This window comes from Schistocerca gregaria, chromosome 1 (genome assembly GCF_023897955.1).
Source record: "Schistocerca gregaria isolate iqSchGreg1 chromosome 1, iqSchGreg1.2, whole genome shotgun sequence".
Lineage (NCBI taxonomy): Eukaryota > Metazoa > Arthropoda > Insecta > Orthoptera > Acrididae > Schistocerca > Schistocerca gregaria.
Window position 1 is genome coordinate 534,125,146 of NC_064920.1, and position 17,179 is coordinate 534,142,324.

The 17,179-nt window shown below is 46.3% G+C and overlaps 1 protein-coding gene across 1 annotated transcript in view; it reads right to left on the bottom strand.

Moving 5' to 3' along the window:
- Positions 1-17,179, bottom strand: part of LOC126358740 (ionotropic receptor 21a) — a 227,825-nt gene that overhangs the window by 70,870 nt on the left and 139,776 nt on the right. Inside the window, exon 7 of the mRNA XM_050007578.1 lies at positions 9,118-9,258. Within this exon, the coding sequence (XP_049863535.1) occupies positions 9,118-9,258 (141 nt within the window). The remainder of the gene's footprint in view (positions 1-9,117; positions 9,259-17,179) is intronic.

Consider the following 17,179-nt stretch of genomic DNA (forward strand, 5'->3'; position numbering starts at 1 on the left):
CGAACCAAAGATCTTTTTGTTTTTGCAAAATCATAAAGAAAAGTACAATTAGTACTAGCATCTTAATTTGGAGTTCAATCCAGGTAAAATTGTATGGATGTGAAGAATTGACATTTAGAAACAAGACACAAAGGAACTGATGACATTAGCTGCAAGTGGGCACTGCTTGAAATCCATGGGTGAAGTTGAAAATTTGTGCCAGACCAGGATCTGAACCCAGGTCTCATGCCGACTAGGCAGACGCTCTGACCACTGCGCCATCGCAACTGCGGGGCTATCCTAACTCACCTCCCATCAGACCCAAATTCTCAGTTTATCCACACAATGCTGATGTAATGACCCTTGCTCATTATCCTCGTTACTCACGGCATTTAGCCGATCCCCATAAGAGTTCGATCGCGGTGTGCATCTGATGTGCATCCACACTGAAGTGATCAATTGGTCGCACTAGCTTTAATTATATATGTAGTGTCTTTTCTTTCGGACATGTCCGAGTGAACACATATAAAATATTTAGCAAGAAAGATTAAGAAAAACTGCTAATATTCGAAAGAAAAATACCACGGAGAATTTTTGGACTTGTTTATTATAAAAATGAAATGGAATGGACGATAAGTAAAAATGAAGAATTTCAAGAATTAAGAGAGCTGTACCAACACAATAATATTGTCGAAGTGCTAAAGAAGAGATGGATGAATTGGACAGGCAATATATCAAGAACGACGGAGATTAGACTACCTAGAACAGCATTCTGTGAAACAATAGATGGAACCAGAAGAAGAGCAAGACCCAGAATTAGGTGTCGAGATAACAACTAGGAGGACATTATTAGGACGAACGTCAACACCAAATGGACAAGTAGCGACTCGACAGAAAGAAATGGAAGAGACTCGTAGAGCAGGCGTGTGGTCGCTAAGGCCCTTGTCTCACGTAAAGTAAACAATAAAAGTAACACTGACTGCATTAGATTGGAGTGTAGCCTTATACGGAAGTAAAATGTGATCGATAAATAGCACAGACAGATAGAGGATGTCAAGAGAATAGGAGCATTTGAAAATTGGTATTACAGAATAGTGCTGCAGTTTAAATGGATATTTTCAGCCGGCCGCGGTGGTCTAGCGGTTCTAGGCGCTCAGTCCGGGGCCGCGCGACTGCTACGGTCGCAGGTTCGAAGCCTGCCTCGGGCATGGATGTGTGTGATGTCCTTAGGTTAGTTAGGTTTAAGTAGTTCTAAGTTCTAGGGGACTGATGACCTCAGCAGTTGAGTCCCATAGTGCTCAGAGCCATTTGAACCATTTTTTTTTTTTGTGTGTGGATATTTTCAGTGTCTAACGAAGAGATACTGAATAGAACTGGGGTGGAAAAATCATCTTGGCACAATTTGACCAAAGAAAGAAGAAATAGGATGATAGAATATACCCTGATTCACCAAGGAATTATTAATTTGGTAATGAAGGGGAGTGTACGAGAGTTGGAGGGTAAGATTGCCAAAAGTAGTCATAGAACAGAAAGCGGGTTTAAATGGGTGAAGGATACAGAAGTTAAGCAGATACGAAATGACTTGCACTAGAGAAACTAGTGTGGAGAGTTGCATAAAAAATGGTTCAAATGGTTCTGAGCACTATGGGACTATCTTAGGTCATCAACACCTCAGCAATGGTCTGGAAAGTTGCTCTGTGTTTGGCAAGAGGGGTCAATGCACCTGTAGCAAGCGTTTTCCGGTGGACTATCGCATTACGAGAATTCCAGTTAGAACCGGCGGACATCTCCATGCAGCGAGCAATTTACTCTGTTAGTTATTCTGGCCGTCCCCATTAGGATACGTGTTAGCACCATTGGCACACTGCTAATGGATGTGTCAGCGTTTCATAAAGGTGCGACGCTACAATGACGTGCGACCATAGGCGTCTGCAAGGTAGGGGCAAGATGGGACACTTGTCCCCTCCTGGAATCTAGGTACAGGCTTTTTATTCATTACAGAATGCTCACACATTTTTAGCAATGTGATTCTTGAGTTTCTCCCGGCGTATTTGATAATCAAAATATCCACGGGTGTACTGCCGGTCTAGAGTGTCCAATGGGCACAATATTTCGGCGATCAAACATGTCGCCATCATCAGGTGAACTGACGGACTGAGCTCCTGTGAACGTGCCGGCACGGAGATCCGTACGCTATGGTTGCTCAGGGGGAACTTGGTTCGGTCGCGGCGGCGGCCGATTTAAATACACTCCGCCCGCGGCGTGCTCCCTCCGCCGTCCGCGCCCCGCGCCACGGTCTCGCGGTGGAACAGATTGCGACGGCGTCTGAGATGACGTCGGTGTGATGGCTCTGTCCGCCGTGGTCGTCACAACTATGCGTTTGCTCGATTTACTCTTGATTAACCCAATCGCTGGTTCCCAAGCCTTGCTAAGATTATAGCCACAATCACGGTTTATGAGGTCGTCATTGGTGCGAATTTCGATGGCCTCTCTAACAACGCTGTCCCAGTATCTCGACGTCTGTACCAGAATCCTCGTGCGGTCATACTCCATAGCGTGATTTTCCGACAAACAATGTTCAGCGACCGCCGACTTGCTCGGATACATTAGTCGAGTGTGCCTCTGGTGTTCACGGCATCGATCCTCGACAGTACGCATCGTCTGACCAATATACGACTTGCCACATTGACACGGAATCTGGTACACGCCAGCCTTCCTCAAACCGAGGTCATCTTTGGCGCTCCCCACCAGTGCACGAGTTTTATTCGGAGGACAAAACACGGTTCTGACACGGTGTTTCTTCAGAATGCGGGCGATTTTCCCCGAGAGTGCGCCTGTGTATGGAATAAATGCAGTGCCTACCTCCTCCCTCGTGACTTCATCCATATCAACAGGTTGTGCTGCAGTGGTTGGGCGGAGAGCACGTTGGATCTGCCACTCTGAGTACCCATTTTTTCGAAACACAGTTCTCAGATGTTCCAATTCCTGCGGTAGACTATCTGTGTCAGAGATAGTGCGCGCCCTATGCACTAGTGTTTTAAGTACCCCATTCCTCTGTGAAGGGTGGTGGCAGCTGTTTGCGTGCAAATACAGATCAGTGTGTGTTGTCTTTCGATACACCCCATGACCTAGGGTGCCGTCAGCCCTTCTCCTGACCAAGACGTCAAGGAAAGGTAATTTACCCTCCTTTTCAGTCTCCATAGTGAATTTGATGTTGGGGTGTATGGAGTTTAGATGTGTAAGGAAGTCAAGGAGTTTATCCATACCATGTGGCCAGATGACGAACGTGTCGTCCACGTAACGGAAAAAGCAAGTAGGTTTCCATTCGGATGACGACAGGGCTTCCTCCTCGAAGTTCTCCATGTACAAATTCGCCACCACCGGTGAGAGTGGGCTACCCATGGCGACTCCCTCCGTTTGTTCGTAGTATTCTCCATTAAAAAGAAAATACGTGGAAGTCAAGACATGCCTAAAAAGTTCAGTGGTATTCTCGTCAAACCTCTGACCAATCAACTCTAGCGACTCTCGCAGGGGTACCCTCGTAAACAAGGAAACGACGTCAAAACTCACCATGATATCTGACTCATCCAACCTGAAGCTATCAAGGCGTTTAACAAAATCCACGGAATTACGGATGTGATGAGGGCATTTACCCACATAAGGACTTAATATTCCCGTCAGGTATTTGGCCAACAAATATGTAGGTGCCCTGATGTTGCTGACAATGGGGCGTAATGGTACCCCCTCTTTGTGAACCTTCGGGAGTCCATATAGTCTAGGCGGTACCGGACCTTGGGGTAACAATTTCTTAGCGTCACCCTCCGGTCCTTAGATTAGTTAGGTTTACGTACTTCTAAGTTCTAGGGGACTGATGACCTCAGAAGTTAAGTCCCATAGTGCTCAGAGTCATTTGAACCATTTTTTTGAACTGCAGATTGCCAGGCGAGTGGTCTGTGGTGACAACTCCCAGAACAAGATAAACATTGCAGCAGTTCAAGTGCCCATCATCTGACCAGTTTCTATAAGCACGCCCATCCCTTTGCTGGACAACTGAAAGACAACAGTAGTTTACTGTGTTCGGTGGACAAAGAGATCCTGTGATGGCTTGTTGAATACACATTCAGTTTTACACGACAAAGTTACTGTAGTGCTCTCTGGAAGACACTGCCATGATGTACTGTATGTGTGTACCTCTATACGGAGGGGCTTAAGCTGGTAGGGCCGACCTTGGTTGGCTGCCAGGCTACTTGGAGCGCTGCTGTCGTTCTCTGCTTTCGTATCGTATCATGAGCACACTTCACTTGTTTAGTGTTCTGTACATCCGTACGTAATAGATTTGTTTCTGGAGAGAGCCTGCCATGACCAAAACACAATTTTTATCTTTTCTTTTATTTTCCAGTCAGGTTTCAGTGGGCTCTTAGCACCTTTCTAAAAAAAAAAAAAAGGAAATTAAGACAGTATTTGCAAATTTGAAAAAACAGTAAAGTTTTGCTATAATACATGCTTCGGTTTTCCTTGATTTTTATGTTTTTTATTCTAGTTGTTTTCTTTCACAGTTTCTTATCTGGGGCCATATAGAACATAAAGTAGAACAGATATTTACTTCGAAATTTTACGACTGGAAATATTGAGATTACGCCTAACATTATTGAATACTGTGTGGAAGACTTGTGTGTGTTTGTGTGAGTGTTTGCAATATGTTTCCCTTTTTTCTAGTTTCCCCATTATCTTCACTGTGAAGACGTGCACCAAATACCTTTCACTGTCACTGTTTACAAACAACAGAAACAACCTGCTGAACAGTTGAACGTTTTCTGGGCGGGAGTTTTGGGCTTTTGTGAGATTTGTCTGTCATTTGTGTGTGTGTCTGAAGCTCAATGGGTGTGCGTTTATTTATTTAATTACTACTTTTTTAAATTTATTATGTTTGTAGAGACATAATAAAAGCCCAGTGACGATGTTGGAACTTCAGTGAAACATGTCTAGGAAATGAAAGAAAAGATAAAAATTGTGTTTTTCTCAAGGCAGGCCCTCTTGAAAAACAAATCTATTAATAAGCAAATACGGACAGAAGAGCTTTAATCTCGAAATGATTATCTGTAGGTAATCTTGAGAGGTAAATTAGTTAGTACCATATTCTGTGATAGAAGAAAGGAAAAAATTGTGAAATTTCAAGGTCGTAAATATGTTCAGTGGTGGGCACTTTCTCAAGTTCTATGGTGTGCAACACAGCAGCTAAGGGAGTCCTAGAGCTACAAATTCTGCAGTCTTGCTGGCCTGACTGCACAATAATGTGACAAACTGAAGGGACGAGGATTGCCCTGATGCAGTCATACGCTGTTAAAAATCAGATCTACTAGCCTATTGCGGTTTCCCGACTTTTCCACATTCATCCAGCCGTATGCTCGTCCTGGGTTACGTTTTTTTCAACCAAGCCAAAAAGGAGGTTTATAAACACATTTTATTTAAGTTTAATTATGTCAGTCAACATTAAAACTAAAACGCATGGAAGCAATGCAGTAAATCCATTTCCACGATCAAGTTTCATAAGCAAGCAAAAAGTTATAGATGACATCGAAGTTGAAAAATTGTTTTTTGAAGTTTATTACTGTTTCGCCACTTCGTGGAACATTAAAATGGCATTTTTTGTTGGTTATTTTTGTTGACAGAGAACAGGATTTTCTCAATCGTTCTATATTTTTACATACACGGAGCTGACAAAGCCATAGCGATACGCACATATACACATGGTGGTAGTATCGCGTGCGCCAGGTATAAAAGGGCAGCGCAATGGCGGAGTAGTCATTTAAACTCAGGTGAGTCACGTGAAAAAGTTTCTGGCGTGATTATGGTCGCATGACGGGAATTAACAGACTTTGAAGGCGGAATATTAATTGGAGCTAGACGCATGGGACGTTTCTAAACTCGTTAGGGAATTCGATATTCCGATCTCCACAGTGTATAGTGTGTGCCGAGAATATCAAATTTCAGGCATTTCCTCTCACCGTGGACAATGCAGTGGCCGACGGCCTTCACTTAACGACCGAGAGTACTGGCGTTTGCGTAGAGCTGTCAGTGTTAACAGACAAGCAACACTGCGTGAATTAATCTCAGAAATCAATGTGGGATGCACGACGAACGTATCCAGTAGGACAGTGCTGCGAAATGTGGGGTTAATGGGCCATGGCAGCAGAGGACCGATGCGAGTACCTTTGCTAACAGCACGACATCGCCTGCAGCAACTCCCCTCGGCTAGTGACCATATCGATTAGCCCCTGTACGACAGGAAAACCATCGCCTGGTCAGATGAGACCCATTTTAGTTGATGGTAAGGTGTGAGTGTGGCGCTGACGCAACGAAGCCATAGACCCATTTGCCAACAAGACACTGTGCAAGCTGATATTTGCTCCATAATAGTGTGGGCAGTGTTTACATAGAATAGATTGGGCCTCCGGCCTTTGTGAACCGATCATTGACTGGAAATGCTTATGTTTGGCTACCTGGAGACCATTTGCAGCCATTCATACACTTCATGTCCCCAAACAACGATGGAATTTTTGTGGATCACAAAGAGCCATATCACCCGATCATAATTGTTCATGATTGGTTCGAAGAATATTGTAGATAATGGGACGTAATGGACAGCTATAGAGGCACATGGCTCAGTATTTCTGCAGGAGACTTCCAACGACTTGTTGAGTTCAGGCCACGTCCAGTTACTGCGCTATCCTGGCCAAAAGGAGGTCCGACACGATAGTGTTAGGTATCCCGTGACTTCTGTCAGCTGAATGTATACAGTCGTTGTTCTGGGCAGTTATATCGTAGCTGTTGCACTTCTCGCAGTTGTGGTCTTCAGAACGATGGCTGGTTTGATGTAGCTCTCCACTTTAGTCTGTCCTGTGCTGTTCTGTTCATCTCTGCATAGCTGTTGCGATCTACACCTCTTTGAACCTGCTTACTGTATTCCATTCTTGACGTCTCTCTACGATTTTTACCTACTCCCTCCTCCTCAACAAGCACTTCCCTCCACAAAAAACCAAGATTGTTCTATAAATATATTTTCTTCTCATTAGGATTCAGTACCTCTTCACAAATTATTCGATCTACCCACATGATTTTCAGCATTCTTTCGTACCACAACATTTCAAAGCTACTATCCTTCGTCTGCTTATAGTCACTTCCGCGCAAATCTACACTCCAGGCAATCTCTTTCAGAAAAGACTTTCTAAAACTTCAATTTTTATTAGGTGTTAACGTATGCACTACTGGCCATTAAAATTGCTACACCACGAAGATGACGTGATACAGACGTGAAATGTAAACGACAGGAAGAAGATCCTGTGATATGCAAATGATTAGCTTTTCAGGGCATTCACACAAGGTTGGCGCCGGTGGCGACACCTACAACGTGCTGACATGGGGAAAGTTTCCAACCGATTTCTCATGCACAAACAGCAGTTGACCGGCGTTGCGTGGTGAAAGGTTGTTGTGATGCCTCGTGTAAGGAGGAGAAATGCGTACCATCACGTTTCCGACTTTGATAAAGGTCGGATTGTAGCCTATCGCGATTGCGGTTTATCGCATCGCGACATTGCTGCTCGCGTTGGTCGAGATCCAATGACTGTTAGAAGAATATGGAATCGGCGGGTTCAGGAGGGTAATACGGAACGCCGTGCTGGATCCCACCGGCCGCGTATCTCTATCAGTCGAGGTGACAGGCATCTTATCCGCATGGCTGTAACGGATCGTGCAGCCACGTCTCGATCCCTGAGTCAACCGATGGGGACGTTTGCAAGAAAACAACCATCTGCACGAACCGTTCGACGACGTTTGCAGCAGCATGGACTATTAGCTCGGAGACCATGGCTGCGATTACCATTGACGCTGCATCACAGACAGGAGCGCCTACGATGGTGTACTCAACGACGAACGTGGGTGCACGAATGGCAAAACGTCATTTTTCGGGTGAATCCAGGTTCTGTTTACAGCATCATGATGGCCAAATCCGTGTTTGGCGACATCGCGGTGAACGCACATTGGAAGCGTGTATTCGTCATCGCCATACTGGCGTATCACCCGGCCTGACGGTATGGGGTGCCATTGCTTACACGTCTCGGTCAACTCTTGTTCGCATTGACGGCACTTTGAACAGTGGACGTTACATTTCAGATGTGTTACGACCCGTGGCTCTACCCTTCATTCGACCCCTGCGAAACCCTACATTCTCCAGATCTCTCACTAATTGAAAACGTCTGGTCAATGGTGGCCGAGCAACTGGCTCGTCACAATACGCCAGTCAGTACTCTTGATGAACTGTGGTATCGTGTTGAAGCTGCATGGCAGCTGTACCTGTTCACGCCATCCAAGCTCTGTTTGACTCAATGCCCAGGCTTATCAATGCCGTTATTACGGCTAGAGGTGGTTGTTCTGGGTACTGATTTCTCAGGATGTATGCACCCAAATTGCGTGAAAATCTAATCACATGTCAGTTCTAGTATAACATATTTGTCCGACGAATACCCGTTTGTCATCTGCATTTCTTCTTGGTGTAGCAATATTAATGGCCAGTAGTGTAACTGTAACAGTTGTGTAGCACATGGTGGATGCGGCAAAGCTTCGATGTCACGCTGTATATCGATACACAATGAGTAAGAGTGAGTGACGTGGTACCAACTGGCCATCACACTGGAAGCAGACGGATGGGTACTAACTACAAAAACCGCCCGCCAGCACTCAACATTATGCATGAAAACCATCTGAATATGAGCGTGAAAAGGTTCGAAAACGAGTTAATGGACTGAATAAATAGTTATTTCAAAAAAGTGACTGGCTGCTGTTTTATGTGTTTAGTCAGCCGTAAACTGCGGCACTTGACTAACAGTAGTTCACAGTGTAGCTGCAGTCGGGCGGGAGTACACACTACAGCAAAACGACCCGCAGCACCTGAAGAGGACAACTGTAACGGTAGCCGAAATATTATACAAAAATGGAAATAACTCCGCTTAAACCTGGAAGTACACCGTTAACCAAATGCGCCACGCAAACCTGAGAGGTTAGACTGACATTGGCTGTAGGCGAAGAACAGACAAACCGAGGTCGCCTAGTGACGCAGTGCCGACGTGTCGCGGCTTGTCTTACCCAGCGTGCCGACGGTGAACCGCCAGTCGGCTGCCTGCTGGCACGTGTCCAGCAGGGAGGGGTAGACTGGCAGCGTCACGAAGGCGATGATGGAGCCCGTGTAGCACGCCGTGATGATGATGCTGAACACCCAGTACCAGCCTGCAAGAACGCGCACCACGCCGGCGAGCATTTTACATTGCCAGCACTCAAGCATTACGCGTGCTTCCAATGTGCAGGGCGCGACATAAATACAAGCTGTGCACCTAGGCGTAGCGACATGCATTGACGGATAGGTAGCTATACGGTTCTTCTTCTTGCTCTCAGTCCTCGGGAACGCCCTCCAACTCTGAGAGGTTGCCATCTGCAGTCCTTCTGCTCGCATGCAGTACGTCCAATCACGCGCTTGTACTCTTCGCCTACCATAAAAATCACACACAAACCTGTGAATTAATGAAGTAATTCGCTGTACACGAACCGCCAAGAAATTTTATGTAACCTTTTAGAACATCAATGCACGATCTCATCAAAAGTATGCGGATACCAATTGTTGTTGTTGTTGTTGTTGTGGTCTTCAGTCCAGAGACTGTTTAGATGCAGCTCTCCATGCTACTCTATCCTGTGCAAGCTTCTTCATCTCCCAGTACCTACTGCAACCTACATCCTTCTGAATACGTTTAGTGTATTCATCTCTTGGTCTCCCTCTGCGCTTTTTACGCTCCACGCTGCCCTCCAGAACTAAATTGGTGATCCCTTAATGCCTCAGAAAATGCCCTACCAACCGATCCCTTCTTCTAGTCAAGTTGTGCCACAAACTTCTCTTCTCCCCAATTCTATTCAATACCTCATCATTAGTTATGTGATTTACCCATCTAATCTTCAGCATTCTTCTGTAGCACCACATTTCGAAAGCTTCTATTCTCTTCTTGTCTAAACTATTTATCGTCCATGTTTCACTTCCATACCCATACAAATACTTTCAGAAACGACTTCCTGACACTCAAATGCATACTCGATGTTAACAAATTTCCCTTCTTCAGAAACGCTTTCCTTGCCATTGCCAGTCTACATTTTATATCCTCTCTACTTCGACCATAATCAGTTATTTTGCTCCCCAAATAGCAAAACTACTTTACTACTTTAAGTGTCTCGTTTCCTAATCTAATTCCCTCAGCATGATCCGATTTAATTCGACAACATTCCATTATCCTCGAGTTGCTTTTGTTGGTATTCATCTTATAACCTCCTTTCAAGACGCTGTCCAATCCTTCATCCGCTCTTCCAGGTCCTTTGCTGTCTGTGACAGAATTACAATGTCATTTGTGAACCTCAAAGTTTTTATTTCTTCTCTATGAATTTTAATTCCTACTCCGAATTTTTCTTCTGTTTCCTTTACTGCTTGCTCAATATACAGATAGAATAGCATCGGGGAGAGGCTACAACCCTGTCTCACTCCCTTCCCAACCACTGCTTCCCTTTCATACCCCTCGACTCTTATAACTGCCATCTTATTTCTGTACAAATTGTAAATAGCCTTTCGCTCCCTGTATTTTACCCCTGCCACCTTTAGAATTTGAAAGAGAGTATTCCAGTCAACATTGTCAAAAGCTTTCTCGAAGTCTACAAATGCTAGAAACGTAGGTTTACCTTTCCTTAATCTATTTTCTAAGATAAGTCGTAGGTCAGTATTGCCTCATGTGTTCCAACATTTCTACGGAACCCAAACTGATCTCTCTCGAGGTCGGCTTCTACTAGTTTTTCCATTCGCCTGTAAAGAATTATTGGTGTTAGTATTTTGCTGCCGTGGCTTATTAAACTGATCGTTCGGTAATTTTCACATCTGTCGACACGTGCTTTCTTTGCGATTGGAATTATTATATTATTCTTGGAGTCTGAGGGTATTTCGCCTGTATGATACATCTTGCTCACCCGGTGGAAGAGTTTTAGCAGGGCTGGCTCTCCCAAGGCTGTCAGTAGCTCTAATGGAATGTTGTCTACTCCCGGGGATACCAATTAGTGGACATTAATATAGGTTGCCCCCACCCTTCGCTTTCCTGACGGCGTTAACTATGATGGTGATGCTTTCAGTGTGGTGCCTAAATTTCTGTGGAGGAATGGCTGTCCATTTTTCCTCCAGAGCCGAAACCAGAGAAGATAGTCATGTTGGACACTGGCGTCTGGAGCAAAGTCGGTGTTCTAACGCATCCCAAAGGTGTTCCGATGGGCTCAGGCCAGAACTCTGAGCCGGCCGCGGTGGTCTCGCGGTTCTAGGCGCGCAGTCCGGGGCCGCGCGACTGCTACGGTCGCAGGTTCGAAGCCTGCCTCGGGCATGGATGTGTGTGATGTCCTTAGTTAGGTTTAAGTAGTTCTAAGTTCTAGGGGACTGATGACCACAGCAGTTGAGTCCCATAGTGCTCAGAGCCATTTGAACCAGAACTCTGAACAGGCCTGTCAGGAACGTTATTATCCAAAAACCATTGCCTCGGAAGGCTAGTTCATGAAACGGTGTATTTTCATGCTGATACAAGCAATCATCGTCTCTGAACTGTTCCTCTACTGTGTCCGCCTCCTTAGCTGAGTGGTTGCGTGCTTGCTTCCCATGCAGCAGGCCCGGATTCGATTCCCGGCCGGGTAGGAGATTTTCTCCGCTCGTGGACTGGTTGTTGTCCTCCTCATCATTTCATCCTCATCACCGGCACGTAAGTCGCCCAATGTGGCGTCGACTGCAATGAGACTCGGCGGGCGAACTTCCCTGGATAGGGGCCTCCCGGCCGGCAATGCCATGCGATCATTTCATTTTTTTCCTCTACTGTACACAATGCTGTAAAATGTGTTCCAGTCTACATCATACTCCGCAAGTCACCCAACGGTGTGTGGCGGAGGGCACTTTACGTGCCACTGTCATTACCTCCCTTTACTGTTCCAGTCGCGTATGGTTCGCGGGAAGAACGACTGTCTGAAAGCCTCCGTGCGCGCTCGAATCTCTCTAATTTTACATTCGTGATCTCCTCGGGAGGTATAAGTAGGGGGAAGCAATATATTCGATACCTCATCCAGAAACGCACCTTCTCGAGACCTGGACAGCAAGCTACACCGCAATGCAGAGCGCCTTTCTTGCAGAGTCTGCCACTTGAGTTTGCTAAACATCTCCGTAACGCTATCACGGTTACCAAATAACCCTGTGAGGAAACGCACCGCTCTTTGGATCTTCTCTATCTCCTCCGTCAACCCGACCTGGTACGGATCCCACACTGATGAGCAATACTCAAGTATAGGTCGAACGAGTGATTTGTAAGCCACCTCCTTTGTTGATGGACTACATTTTGTAAAGACTCTCCCAATGAATCTCAACTTGGTACCCGCCTTACCAACAATTAATTTTATATGATCATTCCATTTCAAATCGTTCCGCACGCATACTCCCAGATATTTAACACAAGTAACTGCTACCAGTGTTTGTTCCGCTATCATATAATCATACAATAAAGGATCCTTCTTTCTATGTATTCGCGAAGCATTACATTTGTCAATGTTAAGGGTCAGTTGCCACTCCCTACACCAAGTGCCTATCCGCTGCAGATCTTCCTGCATTTCGCTACAATTTTCTAATGCTGCAACTTCTCTGTATACTACAGCATCATCCGCGAAAAGCCGCATGGAACTTCCTTCTGAATTAGGATAACGTTCTGCAGGCATTCGCCAAAATGTGCTTCTATCGGATTGCCAAGGGATATAGCGTGATTCGTCACTCCAAATCACTCGTTTCCAGTTGCTCTACATACCATCGCAGCCGTCAATAAAATATAAATGTCGTGTGACTAGGGCCTCCCGTCTGGTAGACCGTTCGCCGGGTGCAAGTCTTTCAGTTTGACGCCGCTTTGGCGACTTGCGCGTCGATGTGGATGAAATGATGATTAGCACAACACAACATCCGGTCCCTGAGCGGAGAAAATCTCCGACCCAGCCGGGAATCGACCCGGGACCGTCGGTTAGCACTGACTACAGATATGTTTGGCTTATGAGGAGCTGCTTGACCGTTACACTCCATTATTTTTGTATTCCTACGAACAGTAACTGTGCTAACTGGACTGGTGGCAGTACTTTGGAACTCACGGGTCATTCTGTACGCTGATTTTTTTATTACCACTGTCCGCTGTGCTTCGCGATCTTTGTTCGTGAGCACGAGAGGTCTACGTGGTCTTGTTGAAGCTGTGGTTATTGATTTGCATTTCTTCCTCAAAATCACGTCAGCAACAGTGGACTTGGGCTTCTTTAAAAGGCTGAAATGTCTCTCACGGATTTTTTAAAGGTGTCGTCCACATTCGAAGTCACTGAAAAGTCGTGACTGATCCATTCTGCTTTTAATTTTTTTGTACTGACGATACAGTACGCCTGGTCTCTATTTATAGTGGCTGGGTTGCCTCTCATGAGATCCAGTGGTGCATTGCGTATTAAATTTGAAATCCGGGTAGTTTTGATCAGGTAGTGTAGTTAATTATGTTTCTCGTAAATCTGTAAATTATATAATGTTTTCCCTTTCAAACAGTAATAATTATTTTCAGTTCCCAGACATTACTGTTTTCATTTGTCATGCTGTCAGAGTGAGCGAGTGAGTGAATGGACCATACACGTAATGTATAAATCAGTTAATGCTGAATGAGCGTGGATCAGTAGTGAATCACATACATGGCATGAAATGCTATTTTAGGTATCCAACGAACAAAATCATTACATCAGTCTTTAAATAAGGTTGGTGTTGTTTTGAATTTATTTTCTGTTTGTAAAATACAAATTTTGATATACGATTGCATAAGGGGTTTAGTATTGGCCAAGGAGGTAAAGTACCTTGCCATCAGACAAGAGCTATGAAGCTAGTTGGATACCGTATGTTACAGCCAAACAGGAGGAACCGTTATGCATTCTGGAAGCAGTAGAGATTTGCGCGTGCTCGATGACTAGTGATTCAGCTTCAGAAGTATTTTCTGGTGTTGTAGTAGTACGGTGAAAATGTTTTAATTTCGTTTTGCTGGGAAGCTGAGTAGTTCGAAAAGTGATGAGATCCATTTCGAATGATGTTTCCAGAAGTTCCGGGACACCGTGACTTCCTACCGTAGGGGCATAATTCAGTGTGGCATACTACATAGAACTTAGATTATTGAATAGTGATGAATTGTACAGTTCTGGACGAGCACACTAAAGCGATGAACATCTCGTAAAATTTTAACTTTTTATTCACTGGTAATTGAAGAGGTTCTTTGGAGTGCAGACATCGAGTTCTATGTTCACCTACTGAGAGAATGCGCTTTTCGAATGAAGGTTAGTGAGAGAACGAACTTTTCGAATGAACGTTAATGAGAGAATGAGCTATTCGAATGAACGGAATAGCGCAAATTTTGATCAAGTATTTGTTTTTACTTCAGAAGGTGGTTGGTTAGTTGATTCGGGGGAGGGGACCAAACAGCGAGGTCATCGGTCCCATTGCATTAGGGAAGGATGGAGATGGAAGTCGGCCCTGGTTGGTTGGTTGGTTTGTGGGATTACAGGGACCAGACTACTATGGTCTTCGGTCCCTTGTTCCATAAAAACTAAAACCACCCGAACCACCCGAAGAGAGTAAAAATACTCTGACAGCGACCAGACAAAACGAATTAAAACACACAGTGTGACGGTGGTTGGCCGACCGTAGAGAAAAAGAGGAAAAGCCAACCACCAAGAACACTTTAAAAACTCAGTTTAAAATCAGAGGCTAAAAGCCAGAATCAACACTAAAAAAAACACTCAGATTAAAGGATAAAAGGATAAAAGAGCAGAGAGCGTGTCAGGCATTGCAAAAGTCTGCCTGAGCACGGTTAAAAGGGCGCACTCCGACAGAATATGGACCACCGTCAAGGACGCCCCACAACGACAAAGAGGGGGATCCTCACGACACAGTAAATAACTGTGCGTGAGTCGGGTGTGGCCAATGCGGAGCCGACAAAGGACGACTGAGTCCCTGCGGTTGGCTCGCATGGATGACCGCCACACAGTCGTCGTGTCCTTGACGGCTCGGAGTTTGTTAGGGGTGGTCAGACCGCGCCATTCAGCATCCCAAAACGAGAGAACTTTGTGGCGTAAGACTGCCCGCAAATCAGCCGCCAGGAGGCCAATCTCCAGAGATGGCGCACTGGTGGCCTCTTTCGCCAGGCGGTCAACAGTTTCATTGCCGGGTATACCAACATGGCCTGGGGTCCAAACAAAGACCAAAGACCTGCCGCTACGGGCGAGAGTATGCACGGACTCCTAGATAGCCATCACCAGACGAGAACGAGGGAAACACTGGTCGAGAACTCGTAAACCGCTCAGGGAATCGCTACAGATAACGAAGGACTCACCTGAGTAGGAGCGGATATACTCTAGGGCACGAAAGATGGCGACCAGCTCAGCAGTGTAAACACTGCAGCCAGCCGGCAACGAACGTTGTTCAGAATGGTCCCCTAGAGTTAGTGCATAACCGACTAGACCAGCAACCATCGAACCGTCGGTGTAGACAACGCCAGAGCCCTGATACGTGGCCAGGATGGAATAAAAGCGGCGTCGGAAGGCCTCCGGAGGGACTGAGTCCTTCGGGCCATGTGCCAAGTCGAGTCGAAGGCAAGGGCGAGGCACACACCACGGAGGTGTACGCAGAAGGGCCCTGAAAGGAGGTGGAACAGGGAAACACCCAAGCCAGGAAAGAAGCTGTTTGACACGTACGGCGATCGGACAACCCAACCGGGGCCGACGTTCTGGCAGATGAACGACTGACTGTGGGAAGAGGACACGATAATTTGGATGCCCAGGCAAGCTAGAAACATGGGCAGCATAAGCAGCCAGTAATTGTTGGCTTCGTAACCGCAGTGGAGGGACACCTGCCTCAACAAGTATGCTGTCCACAGGGCTGGTTCGGAAGGCACCAGTGGCAAGGCGTATCCCGCCTGTTTAAGTTGCCGAATATGAGGCAGCCAAGTCAACCGGGCATCAAAAACCATCCCCAAAAACCTATGTGACTCCACCACTTTAAGAAGCTCGCCGTCAAGATAAAGCCGCGGCTGCGGGTGAACAGTGCGTCGCCGGCAGAAATGCAGGTCTTGGCTGCGAAAAACTGAAAACCATGCGCTACAGCCCAAGACTGCGCCTTGCGGATTGCGCCCTGTAGCTGACGTTCAGCAGCTGCAATGCCAATAGAGCTGTAGTAAAGGCAGAAGTCGTCAGCATACAGGGAAGCGGAGACAGTATTTCCCACGGCCGCAGCGAGCCCGTTAATAGCTATTAAAAACAGACACACATTGAGAACAGAACCCTGTGGCACACCGTTCTCCTGGACTTGGGAGGAACTATATGAGGCCGCGACGTGCACGCGGAAGGTACGATACGACAGAAAATTGCGGATATAGATCGGCAGAGGGCGCCGAAGACCCCATCCATGAAGCGTAGAAAGGATGTGATGACGCCATGTCGTATCATACGCCTTCCGCATGTCGAAAAAGACAGCAACCAGATGCTGACGGCGGGCAAAGGCAGTACGGATGGCCGACTCCAGGCTCATCAGATTGTCGGCGGCGGAGCGTCCTTTACGGAACCCACCCTGAGACGGAGCCAGAAGGCCTCGAGACTCCAGTACCCAATTCAAGCGCCGGCTCACCATCCGTTCAAGCAACTTGCAAAGAACGTTGGTGAGGCTAATGGAACGGTAGCTGTCCACCTCCAAAGGGTTCTTCCCCGGTTTCAGAATGGAGACAACAAGACTTTCCCGCCATTGCGACGGAAACTCACCCCGACCCAAATGCGGTTGTAAAGATCGAGGAGGCGTCGCTGGCAGTCCACTGAAAGGTGTTTCAGCATCTGAGAGTGGATGCTATCTGGCCCAGGAGCGGTATCAGGACAAGCGGCGAGGGCACTTCGAAATTCCCACTCACTGAATGGAACATTGTACAATTCAGGATGGTGAGTGCGAAAAGAAAGACTCCGACGTTCTATCCGCTCCTTAATGGAGCGGAAGCCCAAGGGGTAGTTGGCAGAAGCGGAAGTGCTCTGCCAAGCGGTTTGCAATGACGTCGGAGTCAGT